At 41.5% G+C, this 26666-nt stretch overlaps 1 protein-coding gene across 4 annotated transcripts in view; it reads left to right on the forward strand.

Moving 5' to 3' along the window:
- CTPS2 (CTP synthase 2) overlaps nt 1-12874 on the forward strand; it is an 89256-nt gene extending 76382 nt beyond the window's left edge. For 3 of the 4 annotated variants that reach the window (XM_046674010.1, XM_046674011.1, XM_046674012.1), the window contains exons 18-20: nt 6618-6635; nt 10923-11033; nt 12026-12874. In XM_046674010.1, coding sequence (XP_046529966.1) covers nt 6618-6635; nt 10923-10992 — 88 coding nt within the window. In that variant the 3' untranslated portion in view covers nt 10993-11033; nt 12026-12874. The remainder of the gene's footprint in view (nt 1-6617; nt 6636-10922; nt 11034-12025) is intronic. The other variant, XM_046674013.1, reaches the window with a different exon arrangement.
- Nucleotides 12875-26666: the final 13792 nt, after the last annotated feature.

Raw genomic sequence — 26666 nt, forward strand, 5'->3', positions numbered from 1 at the left:
GTTTGCAAGCATCAACTAATATACAGATGGTGTCTGGTTTATGTGGCCTGCCCACCTCTGTGCTGAATGGCCTGCTGATTCCTGCATGGGGCTGGTAGTCTCTGGGTAAAGCTCACAGGTAGTTTCTGAGAAAAGTGACTGCTTGCTAGTGACTCCTGAGCAAGACACAGTGTGTCTTGGAGAGAAGGAAAGACCTTTTAACAAAACTCTGATGTTGGTATTGGAATTGCAGCTGACTAGCAGGCTTCCGCTGTGGTCAAAGAATTCCTATGTATTCCTTAAGAGCAACCAGCATCTTATTCATCTTTATCTCCCCAGCTCCCTAGCACACGGGGCTTGTTTATTACCCATTAAAGTAATAAATGTAGGTAGCATGGGAGGATGGACATAGTTTAGTTTAATCTTGACACCTTGTAGCGGGTTTTCCAACTAAGAATGGTGACCCTGTATTAATCTGGTGACAGACACCAGGATTCCAGAGGAACCTTGCATTTCACCTCCTCCCTGCCTGGCTTCATGGCGTTAGTGAGCACTGAAAAGCAAAGCATGACTGCTTTGATGGCCGGGCTCTAATGTGGGCTGAGTTGGGACCGTATTTCTGTCAAACAAGATTACTATCTGCAATCAACCCTAAACAAATGTGACAAGGAATATGAACACTAGAATAATGACTTCCTCTCCCAGAAATTGGCTGGTGATAGTTAACTGTATGGCACATGTGCAGCTGATGTCTTTAAAGCCCAGAATGTAAAAAAATCCTTGGCCTTGAGCAAGTGCGCCTGAGCTGTAACCCCTGCATTCTGCCCTGTGGAGAACATTTATCTTTTAGTGCCTGGGAAGTTGCAGTAAGAATATTATTTTGGGATCTGGAGCTGATGAGTTAAATTCCTAGCTACCTCGCTCTCTACAGAATGGCAGGAATTATGAAGACCAGTTCCACCGGGTTTTAGACTTGTGGTCAGTTCAAGATGCACAATAGATTTAGGATAGTATTTTTTAGGCTTTTATAAGCTACTCAAAAGTACTTGCAAAATCAAACTAAGAGTCTTGGTTTTGGAGGTCCCCCAAGATCACCTACACGTATTCAACGATTCACTAAAAGAAATCAGAATATAGTTGTACCCACGGCTAAAATTTATCACAGTGACAGAGTAAGCATACACAGCTGGATTGGTAAGGGGAAGAGGGATAAGAGGCGTCTGGTGAAATCTATTTGCAGGTTTCCTATGCTCCGTCTCTCCTGTGAGAAGTCACACGGAGCTCACCCTCCCTCCAGCAGTGAAAACGCAGCAACACATCTGTGATGTGTATGCCTAGAGAAGCCCATTGGAGACTCAGAATTTAGGGTTTTTATTGGGGGCTGGTCACATAGGCATTCTCTACCTAGCAACCATCCAAATTCCAGACTCCCAGGAGGAAAGCAAGTGTTCGTTATAAATCACGTTGTGTGTACAAACAGCCTAGGTCCAGCAAAATGACCTTATCAGTTAGTAATGGAGAAAACGTTCTGAAAGCCAAGTTCCCTGCCAGCAGCCCCTTCCAAAGATAGCAGGCCTGCTGTGTTAACTCTTTTGCACGAGTCTAATAAACCATTTTTTAGAATAAATAAATATAGTTATGGCCCATTAAATAAATCTTTGTAATTCTTTGCTGATATCTCTCCCCTGGTATCTAAAGATAATTTGTCCCATGTATAAAAGTCAACCACAAATTTGCATGGTCTTGCTGGCGTATAATGGAATGAGACTGCTTCGTGTAATTGTGAGAAAAAAATTTTGAGACTTATTCTAAATAGAATATACAAAGGTGCTTGTAATTGTGACAAAGCACATGATCTCTGTCCAGACTTCCATTTTTAAGCACCTGGAAACAGAAGAGGGCTCAAAGTCTAAAGTTCCTAAGCTGTTTTTCAGCACGTGCATCTCCATGACTGCCTTCAAGGCTTGTAGGTGCGCTCACTATATACCAAGTTTAGGAGTAATTTCCAGTCTTTATGATGCTGGCATTCATCATGCCCATTTGTCAGGTCAGAGTAAAACTCTCTTGCTTAGACAGTACTCAGTTCTCTGTTGGAAAGCAAGAACTTACATGGGGTTCAGTCAGCAGGGAAACATGTTTTTAAAGTATAGAACTGGAATCTTAAGACATTTGAGCAGCGTTTTATCCTAGCTTTTAGGTTCTTGGATTCCACGTCTCCACCCAATCTCTATCTCTTGTGCAGAAAAATCATCTTTTTGTGGCAAAACAGGAGGCAGGCTGGTACAGAAACAACAAGAGGGAAGTTACTGGGTGATTCACTGTTTTTGCTGGACTGTTTCAGACCAAATTCAAAAGTTGAAACTACTTTATAATCAGAGGGTCCTTACAGGAAAAACATACCCGGAGCCGTTTCCTTCCATTTCCTGATCCCTTTAGAGCTCCTAGGACATAACTCCATTCTCTCCTTCGTGCTTACTCTTCCCCCTCCCTTTTTATTTTTGAATCCTGGCAGCAGTCAGGGAGAGAAAGCGCCCATTCATTCACCGTCGTCTTTGGTCTTTCTTCGGCAACTATTGGTGTTTTCCTTTTAAGTGACATCCTGGGCTTCCAGCCTGGGAAGATTTTGTTTTCTGTTGACTTCTAGATGCAGCATTTTAGAAAATTTGGAAAATACAAAAAAAGGACCCATAAATTCTCCAGCCTAACGCAGTCACCGTGCTCATATTTGAGTATTTCCTTCGTCTTTATTCTGTATCCATATATGACACTTTTCATGGTTGTAATTATAGTAGTGAGTGTGTCTGTGTATATATGTATTTTTTTCTCCAACTCTTTTATTTTGGAAACTTTCAAGCCTACAGAAAAGATGAAAGAATAGTACAGTGAATTTTTGTATACCTTTCACCTAGATTCATCCATTGTTTCCATTTTATCACATTTGCTTCTCTCTCTGTATAAACTTATTTCTGAACCACATATAAGTAAGTTGCAAAACATCATAGCACTTCACCCCTAAATGCTTCATCACCCGTTTCCTATATCATTATCACACCTTAAGAAAATTAAGGTTAATTTAATGATATCATTTAATATCCAGTCCGTATTTAAATTTATCCCCAAATGTCTTTTTAGCTTTTTTTAAAATAAAAAATGTAGTCAATGATCCATTCAAGGTTCATTTGGTTGTGGTTCCTTAGTTTCTTTTAATCTGGATAAATCACCCTGTCTTTTTTAGTTTTTCATAACATTGATTTTTACAGAGTCCAGGCCAGTTGTCTTGTAGAAATGACCAGAATCTGATCTCATCTGATTGTTTTCTCATGATTAGAATCAGGTTAGAGATTTTTTGAAGAATAGTTCTTTGGGGCTGTGGTGCATTTTGTAAGTACACATAGGAGCCACATAGGCACATCACATTCCCCTTTTTGTCCCGCTGTGGGTGATGCTGATTAAGTTAATCACCTGGTTAGGGTCGTGACTGTCTGAATATCTCTTGTAAAGGAATATTTTCTTCCATTTTTGTTTCTAAAATACCATTCCCCACTGAGATGAACTAGGGCTCCTGGAAGAAATGGTTGATTCCGGGACTGGGGCGGGGGAAGTAGAAGGTGAGCCTGGCACATATTGCTGGACTTCTAGGAAGGAAGAGCTAAAAAACCAGGGGGGAGGTTTTGTATAAAGTCAAAGAAGTCAGCTTGAAAGGGCTCCCGCCGGCCTCGTTTTGGACAATTTGAACATCAAAAAGAATAATAACAGTATTGGATTATAACACATTTACATTTTTTAAAATTCCATAATGATACTAAGAAACTTTTTTTTAAAAAGGTCAGTTAAAAATGTAGAAGCAACCCCTGATGTAATAACTGAGTCAAATGAGGATCATTAGCGGATGCCAAAACCACTGCGTGAAAGGTTGTGGGAAACAGGATATCCACATGTTCTTAAAGCATCACCACAGATTCTTTATTAATTACAAAGCCTGTCTTTTGAGCTTAACACCTCGTACGCATTTTTCCAAGTTGCATGATGCTCATAATGTTTAATGGCTGCATACCCCAGCACTCACTCAATGCACTGCATGTATTAAAGCGTATTCTATCCCAACCACTGTGCTGGGCATGAGAGAATCAAGTGCTAGTCGATACGAACACATTCCCTGTCCTGGGGCTTCATCGGATAGTATAATGGTTCTCTACTTTTTGGGGCTGACAAATCACCTTCAGAGAACGTGATGAAAGCTCTGGACCCACTTCCTGGAAGACTGCACACACATACCAATTTGGTGTTGTTTCCTGGAGTTCACATCCTGAAGCCCCCCATCCAACGACCTTCTTCTAGGGGGCCTCAGATACAGACCCCCAGCTAAGAAACGACGGGGCCGTGTACAGCCCCAGCAGTGTGGGAAATGCTGCCTTATAGCTTGTTCTCTCTTCGATGGCCGCAGCCCAGGGCTGCCCCCAGGTTCCCAGGGTTGTGCCTAATCCAGATAAACATCTTCCTGCCAGCCGTACCACCATCCACATCATCCGCACACCTGGCTGGACTCCTACGAGTAAGCTCAGATTCCTCCTCTCTCCCTCCATCTCTCACAGTCAGCACGTCCTGGAGATTCCTGGTGTTGGAGTCCACTCGCCTTCCCCATATCTTCTTCTGCACTGCAAGGAGTGTGGTCTGGGTCTTAGCACGAGACTCTGGAGGTGGGAGCTGCTGAGTTCAAACCTAGCTCTTTCTTTCCCAGCTGGCTGTGATCTCACTCTTCTGCGCATCAGTTTCTTTATAAAAAGGGGTTGGTACTAGTACCCACTTCACATGGTAGTAATGAAGATTCAGTTTTGTATTAAATGTAAAGTCCTTAGCACAGTGCCTGGTCTATGGTAGGAAGTTAAATGGGAATTATGATGATGATGATGATGCTGCTGGTATTATTATTAATTTGACCTGAGTTCCAGTCGCCTTCATCTCTTGCCTACTGCAAAGCCTCCTACCTGGTCTCTATGCCTCCAGCTTCCCTCCCTCAATCCATCTCTGCTGGCAGGGTAATCTTCCTACATTATTGTGGAGCTTAAAACTCTCAATGGCTTCCCTTGACTTACAGGATAAAATGCACACAAAGCCACACGGAACAGCTTGCAGTCCCCTGATCTCCCCAGAGGGTTTTAATGCCTTTGCCTCGGCTCACACCCCTCTCTCGGCTCTTGATACACACGCCTGAACTGCTTAGCAAGAGGGGAGTACTGATCTATATCCTGTTAGGATGCTGGTTCGCCGAATCATTACTGATGGTGGGCATCGGAGGTGGGAGTGGCCCCTCTATTGATTATAGAGTGTGCATTCCTCCCTCTAAGGCATGCTTATGCCATTGAGTGGCTCTTTCTCTTTGACAAGGAGAGTAAAATACTCTTTTTCTCCTGCGTGAATCTGATGTTCATTTTCCAGCACTGTTTTAAACTCACAATCACCTTGCTTATTTTTTTACCTTTGGGCTGTGTTGGGGAGGGGGAAAATCCCCTCTTGTGTTCTTATGAGTGGACTAATAATAAAATTGACACAAGACCAGATTAACAGGAGAAAAACCCGTTTTAATATGTGCACACAGGAGAATCATGAAAATGCTGCTCGGAGAGTGAACAAAGCAGGCAGTATAGATATCTTTTACACAAAGAAATGATAAATTTGTGAGGAACAACAGGACAAAGAAACCTAGGTTTGAGGTACATAATTAGCGAGGAATTGACACAGAGCCCAGGCTTGAGGTAGTAAATTAGCAAGGTTTGTTTCTGCAGCCTTCTCGCCTGGAATCCCTCAGCTCTGGTGATAAGGACGCAGGGAGAGCGCCTTCCCCAGGGGAGAGGGATTTCCCGCTTTCAGAGGGAACAGAGAGAGGAGGGTCTGAATGCCCTGTTTGTTTCTCAAGTAACTTTAATTCAAAATAATCAATATGCTCTTCTGGGATATTTGGGGGTGGCCTGCCCTGGGCCGCAATAGCTGCATGGTTGATGCTGCCAGGAGCCATTCTTGCAATTTATGGTGCAAATATTTTATTTCACTGGGGACAGCGGGGATGAGTAGAGCGGGTGCTGTGGATTTAATTTCTGGGTCTGCCACTTACTGGGTAATCTTTTCCAAGCCCCACTCCTAAACCTCAGGACCTTCATCCTTTAGGGATGCTGTGAGGAACGTTGAGATGGTGCTTTGTAAACTTTAAGCTGATAGAAGAATACACTTTTCCCCCTTTATTACATTTCATGCAAAAATGAACTGGAAAAAACCAATTCTTTTTTGCTTTCTTATTAACAGTTCTTTTAAACATCTTTTAAAACAGCTCCCCCTCTGTGATTGTTTGACTCCAGCTCCATACCTTGAGACTTTTTCTGGTAAAGTACAGCTAGTAAACCACATTTGAATATATCTTCCCTAGAGGATTAAATGTTGGTCACAAGGTGCTCTTTATTGATCGTCGCAGTTCACTGCGGTGCTGATGACGTGGTTCCGGCCAGGAACAGAGTTAATAGTAATATAGATTATTGTGCTTTTAATGCCCTGCTGGGGTTGTAATTCTACTGTTTAGTATTCAATGCAAAATTCATTCAAAGCATACTAAATTTTTTCCCATTGCTCTTATATTTTACGGCTTCCAGGGGCCCTTTGAGAAGGAAGTAAGTACAGTGGTAAAAATGCTTTGGGGAAAACTGTGTGCATGGCAACCTGTTTTAAAACATGCTTTTTCCACATGAAATGGATTTTGACATAAAGTATTGTAGGAACTCGTGCATGCTGGGAATCCTAAGTATGCCGTTAAAAAAAAATTTAATTCCAACCACCTCTTTCTGTTAATGGAGAAGAAATGGTTTAACAGCTGTCCCTGGGGCAGCATAAAAGGTGGGCTATATGAGGCATTGCTGTACCCTTACCCTGGCGCCTTGGAATATATGTTGTCTCATATTGGGAATTTATTAGGAACTAGAAGTCTTTGACAAACAAACTTGACTATGATGAAAGGCGCCTTTTGTTTGTCAAAGAACCACGTGTAGACCGTTGCTGTCAAGTGTTGCAAGTCAAGCCAGGGTTGTAAGGAAAGCGATTCTCACGCGTTGCTGCTGCTGATTTGGGTTTTGTCTTGTAAGTAGTACAGTAAAAAATGTTTTTAAAGGATGCTTCCATTATTTGGGGGGCACATGCATGCGCGAGAGAGATTTGCTGTGATTTTAATTAACTGTAGATATCCAGACCTTAAAAAAAACCCCTTTTTAGAAAGTAACAAGGAGGACTGTTGCATGGTGATGATGGTTTGCTTTTTTAAATCATTATTCATTTGTTTTTAAATCAGTGCTATCCAGTAGAACTTTCTGCAGTGTAGAAATGTCCTATAAGATGCACCATCCAATATGACAGTCACCAACTACACATGGCTATTGAGCACTTGAAGTGTGGCTCCATGTGTTCGAATGAGGAATGAAATTTTCAATTTTGTTTGATTTTAATTGATTTAAATTTAGATAGCCACTGTGGCTTGTGGCTACCATACTGGACAGTCCAAGTTTAAAACTTTCCCCTCCTCAAATATAACAAGACACACATGAATGGGTCTGTATTCTGTGGCATTTCATAAAGTTTAACATGCAAGACCCTAATATCTAATAACTGTCCCCATAGAGAAACGTGTATGCCCACGTGCACACGTGTATGCATGCACATGTGTATGTGTGTGTGTACAGAAAAGATTATTTAAAAAGACAGGTTAGTCTTAAGATAGAGCTGAGATGTCTCAAATTAAGTGACGATATACCCAGATAAGTATACCTTATGACTTCTTTAAGTCTGTTCTGTGTGAAACAAAAATGAACCCCTAAGTCATATGCGGCACAGAATAGCGTCCACATTTTCCTGAATGTGCAGGAGCCACTGCTGTTCTGCATGCAGATAATGATCCACATTTGAGTCTAGCAGCTGTTTTTTGCCGGCACACGAATGTCGTAAAATCAGCAAGTTTAGCAGCAATGTCTATTTTGATAATTCTGTTCCTGAGTGTCATGGTTTATTTAATTGTCCTACCACCAGCCCCTGACACATATGAAAGAAAATTAGTGAACTCAGTCATTTGCCTTGGAGGTGAGTAAACTCAGGCCAAACCTCACTTTGTTAGAGTCAGCCTGTGCCATTTTGATGTGTTGGCAGAATTTGAGGCAGATAGCCGTCAGACAGGAAATGAGAGCCATTAGGTTAGAAATAGACCCACTCAAGTCAACTTGCTAATGGGGGTAAGGAATTTCTCCTGGTACAGGAAACAATTCTGAAAATCATGCACTTGGCGGTTTTCATGGCTTCTCTGTATATAGTTCCATGACTTTTTGAGAGATACCATATTATGAATATGTAACTCCCCTAAATAGCAACAGCTTATATTTGTATATAGTTTTCAGAGCACATTTGTATATTCTCTTTCAGCCCTCATACCATTTTGGTGAGGTTGTAGGTATTATTACTGCTTTTTTCCTAGACTCTCAGGAGTCAAATGACCAGTCCAAAGGTACATGGCTGGTAAATAGTACAACCAGGAGTATGAGGGGGCAGATGTGGACCCATCCTACTCTTCCAGGGCTCCGAGGTGGGGAAGAAACCAGGTATAAAATCTGGATGCCTGAGGAAATGGAATGCCCTTGGCCCTTCGGGCCTTCTCACTTGTGGTATCAGGAGACATGCCCTGTGGGCCCTGTTGGCCCACTGCAGGGCAGCTTGGACTTGAGCTTGTGGCCTGGGTTAACCTTATGGGGATTCTGGCCCCACCTCGAATGGGCTTTGTGCCCCGTGAATCAGCTGAACACCCTTGACCTTCATTTCTTCTCAGATAGGGAGTTGACTACAACTTCCAAATCCTCTTTCGTTGCTAGTTCTATGATGGGAAATGTTGCATGGAACCAGGAAGGATTCTGCATTTGTGTAGTGTAAGTGCATGAATAAGGATATATCAACTTTTGGGGGCGTTCTTTTTAAATATTCTTAAGTTATTCCTGTGTTTTCTTTATTGGAAACCCTTTTGTAACAGAAGTGATTTCACTGACTAGAATCTAACTAGGAGGTATCTTCTACTTGATTAGTTTTAAGGATATGTTGATTTATATGTTTATCTAACATGTCTTTTCTGCCAATTCTTACTCTTCTATCTCCATACTCTAGCCCCCCGACCCCGGTATTTTGTCCAAAAGACAGGGAGGAGAATAAGGTTGTCTTTTATGATTTTGTTTACGTAATTAGTGATACTTAATATGTTTAGAGTAAATCTTGGTTTTCTAACTTGTCAGCATAGATTCCTCCAACTGTTCCCTCTCCTCCCTTAAAAAAAGGGGATTTTCACCTGTTATGGAATTCAGATTTCTATTGCTACAAGTCAGCAAAAACTTGGCCAAGGCTAGAGATGGATCAGGCATAAAGTACTTACTTGCTGGCAATGTTATCCCATAGATCAGTAGAACTCTGGAGTTCATCAACTTGCTGACTTATATGGAGTTGAGCAAGAGGAACCCCGAACTGAACACACAGCTCGGAGCAAAAGTACAAATGCAGGGCTGTCTCATGGAGAGGGTGTATTTCTAAGGGCACTCAACATGGTGACATCTATGTCAATAATCGGTCCTGTTTTGAATACTAGATGTGACTCGAGGTAGTCAGAGCATCCCATAAAGTTTCCAATTTGAAAATAGCATAATTATTTCTCAAATCCTTGGATCTATGAGAATGTTTGTTGGAATGGAAAACTTTCATGCTGCTGACCTGTAAATTGTAGTGGAGATATGATCTGAAGCGGATAGGATTTCAAGGCGAGTTTAGAGAGTACATTAACATTTTTTATGTGCACTACTGGGTGTTTTCTGGGTCTTGAGCCAACACGCATGTCTTAGTTCTAATGACCACCAAGTTCAGTATCCCTGCGGAGTTTGCTGACTGTGGATCACCAGCTTCTCTATAATGGTGCTATCTAGGGAGCTGCTGTGGTCCTTAAACACAGAAGCAAAATCCAGCCTGCTGCTGAACAAAAAGGATAGTGTTTGACTAACGTAATCAGGGGCTATGCAGCTATTCTCGCTGTTCTCTAGTCCTTTCGTGTCGCTAAAGGAAACAGTTGTCGTCGGAAGGTTGAAAATGAAAAAACTCTGAGTATCCAGGTACTCTTTTCTGCTATGTCATTGCACTTGACAACGAATTGAGATCGGCAGGAGTAGGACTAAGTGATGTTCAACCTCAGATGGACTGAGCTTTGGGCCCTAGTGTGACAAGAGTAGATTCACAGAAAATAAATGAATCCAGCAGGTCAGGCTTTCATTTCAACTTAATTTATTAACATAACACCTCTAGTAGAAAGCAAACAATAGGTAAGAGGGGCAGGAGCAATCTGCTTTCAAGGCTTTTGTCGAACTTTAGAAATGATCAGTGATCTTCAGAAAATTACAGATTTAATCTAAATTGAAATGCTTTTATACATTTTCTGAATAAGTTACTTTCAGTTTAACATTGAAAGCAAGTGGGGCCGGTCCCATGGCTGAGTGGTTAAGTTCGCACGCTCCGCTGCGGCGGCCCAGGGTTTCGCCAGTTCAGATCCTGGGCACAGACATGGCACTGCTTGTCAGGTCATGCTGAGGCGGCATCCCATATGCCACAACTAGAAGGACCCACAACTGAAAAAATACAACTATGTACCGGGGGTCTTTGGGGAGAAAAAGGAAAAATTAAAAAAAAATCTTTAAGATTGAAAGCAAGTGATCCACTCCTCTGACAAAAGAAGATGACCATTGGGTGTGGTTGGACTAACATCTTCCTATGGTAACTAGAAAGTGATAATAGAGTATCCCAGAGTCTTTTCTGTGAGTGGGGGTTAATTATGGAAAGTGTGCAGGATTGTAAATAGAATAATTTTACACCTTACTAAGTGAGTTCCTCTTTTCATCCAGTGATAGGTACAGTGATGCCAGTGATGACAGCTTTTCAGAGCCACGGATAGCTGAGTTGGAAATAAGCTGAAACCAATACATGACTTGGAATAACAGGGATTGCCTGAGAGGGTAAGGTGGACTCTTGAAGTTCTTGTTTATTTTACAGTCAAGCTGTCGTCTTGGGGTAGAAGCAAGCATTACAGGACCTGTCTCGCAGGATCCTGCTCCCCCCGGGCTGCTCCTGTTTGACTGGTATAGTTAGCAGGGTAGACTTGACGGCCGGTCACGCTTTTGGGAAACTGGAATGCACCTGAGAAGGCTGGCACTTAGATGTTAGCGTGGGAAAAATGGAAAGCACCTGAGGCCAGGAATAAATCTATAAGTGGCCCGATAAATGTATACCTGGAGGCTGTAATGGTTAGAGTTGTAATAGTCTAGGTCAGGGGTCAGCAAACTTTTTCCATAAAGGGCCAGATGGTAAATATTTTAGGCTTTGTGGGCCCTGCCATCTCTGTTGCAACTGCTCCACTCTGCCATTGTAGAAGGAAAGCAGTCATAGACAATACATAAAGAAATGGGCACGGTTGTGTCCCAATAAAACTTTATTTATAAAAATAGTTTGCTGACCCCTGGTCTAGGTCACTCATGGAAAAGCAGATTTCCTTGGATTTGTAGTATTTTCTTTCTTCGTAGGGAGATGCTGAGACTGGCTTGGCTTCCGAGGGCAGCTTATTTTCCCTGAGGCTCTATTAGGCTTTACTAGAGAGGAGAGCAGCCTGGATGGCTTTATCACATCCAAGCTCAGAGGCAGATACTGCCTGGGACAACCCTAGGGTTATAGTGGGCCCTGAGATGGATGAGCTGCTCTCTCGAGCAGGGACAGCAGCTTTTGGAAAATTTGTAAAGAGTTCATTGCTCCAGTGTGAGCTCTCTTCATATTTCACTGAGGGGCAGAATATTCGTGTTCACCAGGGAAAGCGTATCTGTGTCTAGGTTTGCCTCAAACATGGAGACCTTTAGGAGCAGACCAAAATGGTGCAAAGATTAGCTGGAGGTATTTGAAAGACTTACATTGCTCAGTTTCTGATGTCGCTGATGCTGATGTTCTTGGTTTTTTTAAGGATCTGAAGTCCTTGAAGCCAAGATGAAGGAAGTGTCTGAAGAAATCACCACACTCTTAATCACTGTCTTCTCCACCAGACGTGGGATTGTAAAGCCTCGAAGGGAAGCTAATAATACGTCCTTCCATGAACCAGAACCAAAGGGGTAGTTTCCCTTTTCCTCTAGAGGTGGCCTTCGCTTCTCACCAATTTCTGTAGCTGATTAAACTTTCCCAACACCCTCACTGGGGAGAAAACGTGTTCGTGTTTCGTCCTATGTATCGTGATGTGCAGGTGGTGAGCAAGGATCGGGGTAACTGAGCCTTCGCTGTGCCGTGTGGAAAGGGTGGCAGGGCACATGCGATAACTAATTTTGAGTCAAAAATGAGTCATTCTGTTACCTGGAACTCAACCACAGATTTCTGTGCTCCCCAAGCTTATTTCAATTTCTCACCCTGTTTATTTCTAGTTAAAAGTAAAATTAAACAGGTCTAAGACTGGGGTTGGCAAATAAGGCCCTCACCTCAGGTACAGAATTTAAGGGGGCATAAAAAACTCAGGAATCAAGATCAGTAATATGTATATTTTTTAATTGAGGTGAAATTCACATAACATAGAATTAATCATTTTAAAGTGAACAATTCAGCAGCATTAGGTACATTCACAATGCTGTGCAACCACCACCTTTATCTATTTCCAAAACATTTCCAGCACTCCAAAATAAATCCCCATACCTGTTGGCAGTCACCCCCCTTTCCTCCCTCCTCCCAGTCCCTGGAAACTGCTAATCTCCTTTCTATTTCTATGAATTTGCCTATTGTGGATATTTCATATAAGTGGAATCGTACAATATGTAGCCTTTTGTGTCTGGCTTCTTTCACTTAGTATAATGTTTTCAAGGTTCATCCTTGTTGTAGGATGTATCTGTACTTCATTCTTTTTTATGACTGAATAAAATTCCATTGTATGTATCTACCACAGTTTGTTTATTGCTCATCAGTCGATGGATGTTTGGGTTGTTTCCACCTTTTGGCTATTATGAATAATGCTGCTGTGTACATTCATGTGCAAATATTTGTTTGAATACCTGTTTTTAATTCTTTTGGGTTTATACCTAGGAGTGGAATCGCTGGGTCATATGGTAATTCTGTTTAACTTTTTAAGAAAGCATCAGTAATATTTTAATGCAGTATTTTAAAAAATTAATTAAAAAGTTCACAATGAACAAAATATTGAATTTTAATATAAAGACAGGATCCAGCCCTGCGCCTCCCTCACCTGCCCAGTCCTGGCCCTGTTATACAACATTCTCATCCAGTATGCTTCCTGACTTTGTAATTGCAGGCCCCTCCAGGACTAGTTTAAGTGACCCCACATCTCATCAATAGAGTGATTAAGAATTATCTTTCATGGGGCCAGCCCCGTGGCATAGTGGTTAAGTTTGCATGCTCTGCTTCCATGGCCCAGGGTTCGCCAGTTCGAATCCTGGGTGTGGACATGGCACCGCTTGTCAAGCCATGCTGTGGGCGGCATCCCACATATAAAGTAGAGGAAGATGGGCACGGATGTTAGCTCAGGGCCAGTCTTCCTCAGCAAAATAGGAGGATTGGTGGTGGATGTTAGCTCAGGGCTAATCTTCCTCAAAAAAAAAAATTATCTTTCAGAAAACTGCAAAGTCACATAGCCAGAGCATGTGCAAAAGAAATTGTGAGCTGAAACAACCTCAGAACCAAAGATCCTCCTTCCCATGGAACCCAAAGACAGGAACATGACCAGAACTTGAAAGTCGGACTCTTATCAGAAGCGAAGGGGTCCCTCATTCAGGAAGATCCAGTGTTAAAATTCCTTCCCCACCCATCAAAAATGTTTAGAACCCCATCATAAATGTTTAGAACCCTGTAATAAATGTTTAAAACCTTATGTAAATGCTTGAAGCCCACCAATCAAAGCCTGTCCTACCAACGTTTCCACATGCCAGCCTGTTCTCCCTCTCTTAAATTTCTCCTCAAATCCTGAATCTGGGAGACAGATCTGGGGGCACATGCCCCCTGTCTTCCTGCAGATCAATCTCGCAGAATAAAAGCTGATTTCTCTCCCAAAGGCTGATGCCATAATTAATTGGCTTGTTTATGCGCATGGGGATGAGAGCCCCAATTTTGTGCAGTAACTCTTTCCTGTTGAATGTGCTTGGGATGACTTAGTTGTTGCTTACATTTGAGCTTTCTGATACTAATTTAAATCTTTTAACTGCCCAGCTAATTTTTTTTTGTGGTTGTTTTTGTCCTTTTCCCTTTTTTCTCTTACTGTTATAAGGTGTTACAGCATTATTTTGTGAGATGCTACAGAAAATTCATCTACCAAACACATGCAGAAATGAAATGAATAATTCTGGTATTAAAGATCTTTAGGGCTCCACTTGTGAAAATTACAGCTTGAAGATCACAGAGGCTCTGAATGAAAAATCTACAGGGTAGGTTAAAAGCTGGAATAGGCCTCTTGGAGAGAGTGAAGTAAGCACAGAGCAGGTACTTCAATATTACAAAGGGGTAGTCTGGCTTAAATGAAAGTTTCCAATTGTAAGGCTTAGGATTTCTAAAGTCACTTCTAACAGAGTGCTTTAGCTGCTGCGGGCTAATGCTGCATGTAAATAGGGCTGGAAGGAAGGGCACTTACAGAACAATAAAGCAGCCTCTTTGTTGTTGCTCCATGAGCTTTTTCTCTTTTGGAGACACCCCTTGAACTTGGAATCCAGGAAGCACAGAATGGTAGTAGCGTGGCTGCTTAGGATGGTGGACCAGCCAGGGGACACGAACATATAGAAAGTTGTTATAAATCATCCACTCAACAAATGTCCCTTGAGCCCCCAGCATGAGCCACACACAGTGTCAGGTGCTGGGGGAAGTAAAAGGGAGCAGAATTTGCTCCCTAAATGTGCCTCTTTGGCATAATTATTTGGCATGATTATTTTTCAGAGACTGCAGACACAGGGAAACCTCTAAAGTTACCCGATTGTAAGAGACATTTACATTTATAAGGGAAATCTCCATTTGTATGTGTGTCTCTCTCTCTGTGCCAGGAATAGGGGGATGACCAAATCTCTAGAAACTCTTATCAATGAAGAAGGCACTGACTTAAATCTGCATTACAACCTTATCCTTGTTTACCATGCTTTTCCTGGTCACCTTCCACAACTGCCTCCCCAACTCCCCTAACATTTTTTTTTCTTACGGATTGGCACCTGAGCTAACAACTGTTGCCAATCTTTTTTCTTCTTCTTCTTCTCCCCTAAGCCCCCCAGTATATAGTTGTATATTCTAGTTGTCAGTGCCTCTGGTTGTGCTGTGTAGGATGCTGCCTCAGCATAGCCTGATGAGCAGTGCCATGTCTGCACCCAGGATCCCAACCGGTGAAACCCTGGGACGCTGAAGCAGAGTGCACGAACTTAACCACTCGGCCACAGGGCTGGCCCCCTGCAATGTCTTTTGTCTTCAGCTGGAGATGGTATTTAAGGTGATGGCTTGGGACATTTCCAGGAGTTACTCAGTTTTCCTGGGTCTCTCCCATGTGTACAGGAGGTATACATGTTATTAAACTTCTGTTTGTTTTTCTCCTGTTAATCCATATTTTAATATAGGGAAGTTTCAGCCAAGAACCTAGAAGGTAGAGGGGAAATGATTTTTCCTCCCCTCAGAAGCGACCTACCTTCTTGCACCTGACCATCCCTTGGGAGAAGGCAGGCTTTTAATAAACCTATAAGAAAATAAGTATTTAATTATACTTGTGATATGTTCAGGAGGATATGAGAATATCAAAGAATAAGGACAAAGAGACTTTTGAGAGATGTAAAATGGGGTCCTATGACAGACTGGGGAGCCAGAGAAGGCCTCCTGAACAAAGCTAGTAAACGTTTTAACATTTTGCCTGGCCACACAGTGCAAAGACAGTGGGCCAAGAGCTATGAGACCCAGTGGGGGTGCGGTTTTCCAGACTCGCAGGGCAGCTGGGTGAGTGGTAGCACAGTTTCAATGGTGTTGTAGGGGAGGAAGAACTATTCTTCCACCCTCTAGGTCCTTCCGGCTGGTCTAAGAATTCAATTGGCCAGCAATTCTGTTTTGAGCAATTGACTCTGTTATATGAGGCAGAATAACAGGAGAAAATCAAACAAAGTTTAATAACATGTATACATGGGAGAAACCCAGGAAAACTGAGCAACCTCCCAAGATGCCTGAAGCCACCACCTTAAATACCATCTTCAGCTAAGGACAAAGGAGGATGTTGGGGGTAGTGGTTTGGGGCTTCAAAGGGGAGGAAAGCAATTTACACGCAGATGGAAATGCAAATTTTTGATAAACAAGTGTTTGCTGGGCCATCTATAGACAATAGAACCTGAAAGAGATCTTTTGATAACACGGTCCTTGCTAGATGCCTTCCTGTCTACCACACCTTGAATTATCCATGGTGATAGCTCCTTCTTGGGATAGGCCTTTCTATCTTGAATTCTTTTAGGCAGTTAGGAGAAAGGTCAAAGGTTCAGAGTTTTCTGTCTTTAAAAGTAGTCAAGCCAAAGAGATACATTTTGGAGTGGCCAATTTTGATCCCCCACAGTGTCAATCACCTGCTTGGTATCAGTCTACATTTTCACAAAATTGAAATTTGAATTAGGCCAAAGCTGAAGGGACTCATTCATTTTTGTTTTCTCCATAAGCCATCTAGTTCCATTCCTAATTGACACTTTTGTTGCTGTATTTCTTACTCTGACTTGCTATTTTGTTCAAATAAAAAGTATTAGCTTCATGCACATCTATGCTCTGTTAAGGTCAGTGCCAGACATTGGCACTCACCACTATTTCCTCTAGAGCTGAGGTTCTGAAACCCAAAGATGCCGTATAAGATGAGGTGAGATACACAGAAACATCACCAGAAATCCAGAGTTGGTGAGATGCTGCCTGTGGGGTTCCTTTCTGTGCTGACATCTTTGGAGCTTGGCTGGATTTCTTGAATGGAGCAAGAAAGAGTTCAAGATCTTGTAGCAGCAACATGTCTGGACCACTCTCACCCTAGGCTGCCAAACCCTTATGAGAATCTTCCTTCTACCTCTTCTGTTTCACTTGTGGATGAGGAGATGTGGGATTCTTTCAGTCTGTAAAATGGAATCACAACTGTGTTCTCCTCAGGGTCAATGGCAAGGAAGTAGGCTCTATGCTCGTCATTAATCCGAGTGGCTCAGTCAGTGCTGGCCAGACAGTTAGCTTTGAGGAAGTGGCTAGCTTCTAGTTCTTCCTGAGGTAGACTTTTGTTGTGTGATACCATTATTTGTCTTGTATTTACTTTTGAATATGGGTTTATTAATAAGCCAAGTGTAGTGATGACCTGCCATTTTGCCCATATCACTGCTTCTTCTATTACCAGAAATAATCAATAGGTGAACCATTTTGAAAAACAGTTAATGCTATTGTGACTCACACTGCCCTTGAACAAAATAACTGGATTTCCATTTTTCTTTGGGTTTTGCTTAACATTTTCACTGGTCTAGTGGACATCCTACCCTGTTTCAACATAGGCTTTCCATGTGGGACATACTGAGCTTTATGGAAATACAAATTTAACTTGTTGAGATGCTTTTTGCCATGTAGCTTTTGGTTTTTAAGGTTCATGGCCATGAGTATCTCTAAAAGATGGTGGCAAATTCTATGGACGCCATTCAGTTTTCTCTGTCCTGAATGGGGCCCACTTTCCACCTCTGTAGCTTCTTCAGTATTACCTGCTTCCTCTGGGAAGAATACCAGGGAAAAGCTGGGGAATCCAGTTGGCACTGTTTGGTTATATAGTTCATTTTTAAGCTTGAATGTTAAGTTTTAAACTTCCCATCTTTTTCTTGAACAAGTTCTGAAAATAGATCTATCGCTTTGATTTGTTTTCTCTGAGGGAGACTATGCTTTCAGTTAACATGCTGGGAGTATTTGGTTGAGTGAGATAAAACCTTAGAACCTGGTTGGTGGGGCCAGTGTCCCAGGAAGCTAAACTTTTCCACACTGAATCACCCTCTCAAGGGGATTCTCTGAATTAGAGAAACCTCATCACATGCCTCAGGCCATGATGACAGACTACTTGTTATAATGGTCACTTCTGTAGAGAATTTAATGGCAAGAGATCAATATTTAGCTAATTTAGACTATCTACATTTCTGGAGTAGCAATTTCTGAATTTATTTGCACAAGTATATATTGTTTTAATGTCAAACTTGAGAAGTATGAAGACTCAGAAGTAATTTTCAACCCAGACCATGACCTCTCTGTTGCCACCATTGATTCAAACCAGGAAGATTTCCGGCAGGATGAGAGTTTTTCGTGCCTTTTGACACATCTTTGCTTTTCTGAGTGAATATCGCAACTCTATGGTTTTATCCCATAAACTAGATGTTTTTCTTCTGTTCTCTATTATCTTTCTTTGTTCCAACCTTCCTAAGCATAACTCTTAACTTGGGTTGAAGGGAGATTTTTTTAACCTGTTTAAGAATGCAAAAGTAAATAGCATGATTACACGTTCTTTATTGATTAAAGGAGGCACTATCTAAAGCAAGGGGGTGGCAAACTATGGCCACAGGCTAAATCTCGCCTTACTTTTGCAAATAAAGTTTTATTGGCACACAGCTGCACACATTCCTTTACATATTATCTATGGCTGCTTTTCTGCTTCAATGGCAGAGTTCAGTAGTTGCCACAGAGACCCACAGAGCCTAAAACATTCACTATCTGGCACTTTACAGGAAAAATTTGTTGACTGCTGATCTAAAATGTGCGAGGCAAGAAAAGTTCTTACAAGTCTTCAATGGAATCTAAGTTTTAAAAATCTCTTTTCTATTTAGAGAGGATATTCTCTTTAAATGGTTTTAAAAGAATTTATGACATGAGCTTCCACATTGAAAGGTTACGGAAAAGTCTCTCTTTAACCTCTGTCCTCAGCCACCTTGTTCCCTGCCCTGGAGGCCACGGTGTGAAATTATTCTGAGTTCTTCCAGAGACATATCATGCAGTGATGGTTGTTTTACCATAACGTTTGAGCAGCATTCGTATTTTGCATGAGATTATATTTATTTAGTGAAAAAAGAATAATTATGAGATAATGAGAAAAAGTCTACAGAGGAAAGGTCAATACTTAGTTCAGCTTTTCATAGATACTGTGCCCATGCTGTGGGCCCAACCCTGAATTGATGCAGCAGAGAATACAGAAGACCTGTAGGATGTGGTCTAGCTGGTGAAGGGCATAATACAAGGCTTGATCCGAATCCTGATGGATGAGTAGGAGTTGAGTAGATGAATCTTTGTATTATAAACACTGGCGAGACCAATCGCTGGCTAACCCAATCATTTCCCAAGGATGCTCCTGAGACATAATGAGCCCACCTCCTCAAATAATGCCACCCAGATTTGGAATGTCCTGAAAATTGAGTCATTGTGGGTGTTCTTGACATTCTCAGTAATAGGCACAGACACTTTGGTGGTGAGAAACCCAGGTTCGCAACCCAGGCTTTAGAAGAGCTCCAAGATCCCCTTTCTCTTCCCTTCTCTATCCCAGCTGCTCTCTAGACCAGCGCTATCCAAAAAATAAAATGTAAGCCACATGTGTTATTTGAAATTTTCTAGTAGCCATATTAAAAAGTAAAAAGAAATGGATGAAATTAATTTTAGTAATATATTTTAACACCATATATCTAAAATATTATAATCTCAACATGTAATCAATATAAAAATTATTAATGAGATATTTTTTCCCATATTAAGTCTTTGAAATTTGGTGTGGATTTTACACTTACAGCACATCTCAGTTGAAACCAGCCACATTTCAAGTGCTTAATAGCAACACGTGGGAGTGGCTACAGTATTGGACAGCACAGCTCTAGATTCTGGATAAAGGGGGCGTGCAGATCCACCACTTGCTTATGGCAGAATCCCTGGGTATAATTCACAGAGGACAAGTATATATATTACAACCTTAAAGCATCTCATGTTTGGTTATGCACATTTTTGTGTTTGAGGTGAAACCAGTATAGAAAAGCCATATATGAGGCTTGCTTTTGGGTTTAGTAATCTGTCATCTTGCTGGTTTTTTCTGGTAGCTTCCCAGGTACCCTAGTCCTACATTGGCCTCTTGTTTTTGAGAAAGCGCTTGTTTCTCTCTTCCTTAGAACTCTCCGGATGCTGAACAGCGTTCTTAAAGAGAGGAAAGACACGAGTGAGTTGGGTTTGCCGTTCTAGCATTTACCACTTTCTACTAAGGACCACTAGAGGGGAAATTTACTTGGCAGTAAGAATATTTTAAGTAATACTAAGAATATTTTCAAGTAATGAGTATTTTCTGCATTCAAAGGAGAATAAACATTGACAGCCAAATCTACTAAATGCCAATGTTATACTTTGACATTTTGTCTTTGGTTGGGTACAGTTTAGAAAATAGGCAGACCACCTAGCAAGCTTCAGATGGAAGCTACTATTGATCAGAAAACTTGGCCTTTCTAATCATTAGGACTAAAGAAAACGGAACCTCTTAAGAAAGAAACGTTGTGACACATGGAGAATTCAATTCATCAAACATTTTTTTGAATCAACTTTGCCAAGAGGGTGCTAGACGGTAGATTTTGAGCCTTGTGTTCCAAGAATTCAGTCGGATGTTAGGGGCTGATAGGAAGAGATTCACACACAAGTAACATCTGAGTCTTTTAAGAGTGTTTCAATGGAGGGTAGAATAATGCCATGGCATCTCACCGGGGAGGTGAAGACATGGATCCAAGGCTTTCTACATTACTGAGAGAAGCTACACACACATGTGGACATGCACAAGAATGATTTCCTACAACCTAGGATAGCGTTGGGTAGATTTGGCGAACTGACGTGTTTTATGAAGGGATTCTATGTAACAATACTGAGGCTTTCAACTGTTGAATGGACAGTGGGAAACGCAGTCATGCTATGCAGTTGGGAATTTATTATATTTGTAAATTGCACTAGAATCCCTCTCCATGGCTTTCCTAAATCCTGGCTATGTCCGGCTTGATAATAAATAATTGTATATTAGTGTAATTATTTTCTAGTCTAAAACAGAATAATGGCAACCTAGGAAGCCTGTAGCAGGCGGGGAGCCCATAATGCTAATGACCAGATCAAACTTGTTTTAAAATGTCAGTTAACAAAGCCAAACCATAATTGTGGAGCAGAAAATCCTTCAAGTGGTTACATAAATGATGCCTTTCTTAACTTAGAAGTGAGATTTAATGTTTATTGGACGTTTGTTTTGAATTTAGCGTATAGTCTGGGTCTGTTGATCTCAACAGCGCATTAATTCAGACTAGTTACGTTTCAAGTGCTCCTTAGCAGTTCTCTCTGATATGCCGGACTCTGGCTGATTGCACAGAAATAGGAAGCTTAGTGTCCAGAATTCATCCTTAGTAAAAGTATATATATTTATAATGTTGCTTCTGTCTTTATTGATTAGCAGAACATGAAGGCAAGACCAACCTTAAATTATGGTTTGTATCTTGCAAAGCTGCGATTCACCAAAGAGCCAAAGCACCCTTCATGGAGAAGCAATACCTTTTTATTTAAGAGAAATGAGGCTGAATTCTCGGACAGAATACCCCCCGCCCAGGCATGGGCAAACTGCCTGGTCAAGGCGGCTGCCCTGGAAAACTACTGAACTGAATTAGATAGAAGGCAGCCTCCAATATCCCAGCATCTCTCGATCAGGGTGTGGTAGAATTTTTCTGCGTCCATTTTCTCTGTGATTAATCTGGAGCCGTACAACATGGATTGGCTAGTTTGGCAATGACGCTTATTTGCTCTTGATATCTTTCTGGTCTTAGAGAAACAGCTCAGTTTAAACTCAGTTCAACCCGGGCAGAAAGAAGAATTCAGAAAGATCATCAAAGGAAAAATAACATGTAACCTAGAATACCTCACGGAAATACAGCACAAATCAGGTAAACTCTCGAGGTATTTTTATTTTGTTTTGTCTTGTTTTCCTTGATTCCTTGATTGCAACTTCACTCTTACGCCATTCAGAAACTCAGGAAGGCAACCAGGAGTTAAACCACTTAGAATTTAAATCCTAGAAACAAGGTTTATTATGAAGGCAAAACTGCCGTTGGTGAGATCCCACAGCTGTGAGAAAAGGCAGAGTGCCTGCAGATTGGCAACCCAATCAAGATAATTTATCGTCCACTCCTGAGGTTTTCTTTAGCTCTAAATTATTTGATGCTTAAAGAGAATAGTGAAGGGGGTAAATACGGTGTCATACACTCTTCACATATCAGAAAATGTCTTTTTTTATAAGACATCTCTTTTTTCCTCCACGAGACACACCTGTAAGTGACTTTATTAGGCAAGGGAGCAAATCTGGCTGTTGAAAACTTTTTAAGCCCTTCTGCCATACATTATTTAACCTGAAGAAATCTTATTTTAGGATAACTATCAAAGATAAAGTGGTAAAATGATACATCACTTACATGTAATATAACTATATGAAAAGTAATAAAAGTTTAAATCATTTATATGTAAAATAGTTATATGAAATAATTTTAAAAAGCAATTCATTGCAAAAACATTGAGAATATTAACAATGGTTATCTTTGGGTGGTGGTGAAGGTGGGTGAGTTTGTTTCTTTTTCTAATTTCTTTTATTTGTTGGAGTCATCCAGAATGAGCCAGTACAACATTTAGCTTTTGTTATTTATTTAATTAAAAAAAAATCTCTGACACAGAGAGCTTAGTTCATCACACATCTCCTTTCGTGGCTCGCTGTCCTTCGTGGTCAGTCCAAGGCACCTGATAGTTTTCTGTATTCCCCTTCCACCATGTTCTGTTTTTATTTTTATTATTACTTGTTCTATTTTTTTAAATTAATTTTTTATTGAGGTGACATTGGTACCACCACGTTCTTGAAAAGGTATATATCCCTGAAACATCGACAGTGTTGTTTTGTGCACGTTTATGTCTTTATATAAATGGCACTGCGCTACAATTCTTATTCTGTTTTTTACTGTTAGCACTTAACACCATGTTTTTAAAGTCTATCCCTACTGCTTTATGTACATTTAGTTCATTGCTTTGGGCTGCTGCTCTGTATTCCTTAGTCGGAGCCATTACATTCACTTGTGTATTTCTTGAGTTGCATCCACCTTCCTGCTAACACAAACAATGCTGCAAAGAATATCCTTGCACATGTGACCTAATGGAGCTATATGTGAGCTTCTCTGGAATACACATAGCCAGGAGTGGAATTTCTGGGCCACGGGAAATAGGCACGTTTACTTGAGTCAAGACCAGCCAGGTTGCTTTTCTGGAAAGTGGCCGTAGCAGCCTGTCCACATTTCCATCAGCAGGTCAGGAGGGTGCCAGGTCCCCTCATAGGCACTAAGTATTATCCACCTTTCTAATTTTTGCCTGTCTGATGGGGGCAAAGTGGTGTCTCGTTGTTGTTTTGACCTTTCTCTGATTGCTGGTGATGTTAGCCATTTTGATCTCCACCTTTGTGGATTGCCTCTTTTTAATCTTTTTTTTTTTCTCTTTGACTTCCTGACAAAAAAAAAAAAAGTATATAAGGTCATCACACCCGGATTCCTCAGTTTTCTGCCTGACGACACTGACATTAAGTAGCGGGAGGGACAGTCCATGCCAGGACACCCTGGAGTGACCTTCCCCTTGGCTGTGGGCAGGTCCTAATTCACTGTCTCTTTGGAGTTGAGGTGTCTTTTTTCTTTCTTTAGTTTCTGTAGTCCAAACATTAGTACAAATAAACATTTTTACACAGAAAAAAAGCATTTAATAGCTTTGTTGAAATAGAATTTGCCTACCATATAATTTACCCACCTAAAAAGCATTCTTTGGTTTTTAGTATATTCACAAGGTCGTGCAACCATTAGCACAGTCCATTTTAGAACATTTTTATCAGCCCAAAAAGTGGCTGTTCCTTGAGCTCAAGGAGACACGCTTAGGTTGGGCACTCCCTATGACCTTGCTGAACAAAGGGTTCGTTTATGAAGCCCTGGTTTCTGCCTTCCACAGCTTGGTTGTTCAGCTTCCCTTTGAGTATGTGAACTTCCTCAGTGTCTTTCCAATGAATTCTCCCACAGCCCACGCCCTCACTTTGCGCTTATTGCCAATTGCATTGGTTTCTGTTTGCTTGCTATCAAAAGAACCCAAACTAAGTCAGAAATTTGTACCTAGAAGAGAGATTTTGCAGGCAACGGACTTTAGAATGTGGAACTGAATGAGTAGTGAATGGCAGAGCCCTCCATTTTTCTATAATAAAGGGCAGCAAAACCATTTATCGGACTATGGTTTGTCGTCTCCTGGGACTGTGCATCTACCTGTAAGATGTCTGGATGTTTCCCAGGGTGGGCTGCTTGTCTGCCTTTCTCAAGGTGCTTTAAGAGAGAGCTAAGCTTTGGTTCTAGATGATCCATTTGAAAGTAGGGAATAAGTCTGGCATACAGCTCCATTAAGAAAGCGTACATCCTGGCCAATGACCTGATTTATCAAGGGTCCGCCCATCATGCTCCTTTATGAAGTGGGCTGCTAAGATGGTACCATGCTCAGGAGCGGAATCCTCCCACTGCGTCTTTCAGGTGGGGTCTTGGCAGACACTGGGTGAAGGAAATCCTATAGGCACAACCCGAGTTGATCAAGGACCTCTCTCCACTACTAGGGGAGCGAATCAGCAAGTGGACATTCATAGAGGATGGTCCAGGAGGATCATGTCCATGTTTGAGATGTTTATTGAACATTTTTGGTCCCTCCCTCCTCATGTTGTATATCGGATATCATTCAGCCCTCAAATTGCAAGACCACGAGACCCCACATCTCATCCTGACCCGAGCCATGGACATCACCAATTGATGCTTGACTTGAGAGCCTGATGGGGAGAGTGGCTGTGATTTTGAGTTGTCTCCTAAATGCAAAGGGTGTCAGTTTATTTTCGGTTGTACGTGGAGTAGCTGCACTATGTTAGGTGGTAACATTTAAAAAATGTGTGCACAGGAATAAAGGGGTGTGTGTGTGTGTGTGTATGTGCATGCATGTTCACACTAAACTACCAAGGATGGACTGTGGTATATATTTATTATTTTGTCTTCCCAGAGCAGGTTTCTGTATTAGTCAGGTTTCTGAGGTGATAATGCTACATAACAGCTAACCCCCAAAACCTCAATGGCTTACAAAGGCAAGCATTTATTTATCACTCATGGGTCTGTAAGTGGTTGCAGCTCTGCAGCACTTGGCTTCTGGCTGCAGGGAGGTTTCTTGTCTGCTCCATGAATCACCAGTGGCTACTCAGGGTGTGTTCTTCTCATGGCCAATGGCAGAAGTGCAAAAGAGGCCAAGCCAAACCAAATCAGTGAGGGTTGGGATTTATTCTCTGCCCACAGTAAACCCTGGTAATTGAGAGAAGAAAGGAAGAACTGAGAACAAATAATCCATTCTACCACACTCCTGCTTCTTCTGAGAAATCAACTATGTGATTTAAATGTGTTTCCTCTTAGCAGATTGCATCATGATCCATTCAGTTGCTTCTGTTAGAAGCCTAGGATATAAAAGAAGGTCCGATTGGGAAGGGAGGAGCATTTGTCCAATTTCAGATATATTGCATTTGAAGTGACTATGGGATAGTCAGAGAGATGAGGAAACTGTTGGCTATAAAGATCCAGAGTGGTTGTTTATTTTCCCACTCAAGCTCCCCCAGATTTTGTGAATGGGGCTGATGACGAGTATTACTGGTTTCTGAGAGTCCTCTCCACTAAGATCTCCTTATGATGTAACCCTCGCAAAGTTACTCTGGATTCTGAACCAGGCCTGGTCCTATTGCCTTTCATATATAACTCTATGAGTTATTAAATGTCAAATCGAGGTTCTCTGTGTGAAATTCCCATGCAGATTTTTATTACTTCGAGAAGTTATGTGACTGAAGGGCGTTGGCAGGTCATATTTTTCAGTCTAGACCTGCTTTAGTCCACCATTTGTAAAGATTCTCCTGAAAAACGATTTTCTGTGTTTGTGTAAATACACTTGAGTCATCATATCTCGTGCAAATTGTCTGTATTGATTAATGGTCTCTTGTTTGCTTCCTTTTGCTTGTTGTATTTATAGCTCACATTACTTATAATTGTTGGACAACATAATATGGACCAGATGGCTTCATTATTCTCTGTTACACATTTTGAATTTTAAATGTTGTGTTGGACTGCCTGTCAGTGGCCAGCTGTGTCCCGGAGGAGATGATGAGGCCAGACCGCAGTTCAAAGATCCTGGCCAGATACCATGGACAGTAAGTGCTGTTGAGGTGGTAGCATTTGAGGTTTCCTTTGGCCTCTCTACCCTTGGTTTCACTTGGAAATTCAGATGGGAAAGCCAGGGAGTGACAGACTGTGCATCAAAGGCCTTCTGAAGCATTCAGCTGGCCTATGATTGCATTGTGTTTGAAAAGGCTCTTTACCAATAAGCCCACATAATTTATTATATGTTAGGAATTTTGGCTATAGCTACTAATATTTAAAAATAAGAGGATCAGTCAGGGGCCCAGCAGGAAATGGGTGGTATACTCAGATAGGATAATTGAGGAATGGTTACTTAAGGGACCGTTTACAACAGTATGGGTTAAGGAAAACAAGGTACAG

This window comes from Equus quagga, chromosome 10, assembly GCF_021613505.1.
Source record: "Equus quagga isolate Etosha38 chromosome 10, UCLA_HA_Equagga_1.0, whole genome shotgun sequence".
Lineage (NCBI taxonomy): Eukaryota > Metazoa > Chordata > Mammalia > Perissodactyla > Equidae > Equus > Equus quagga.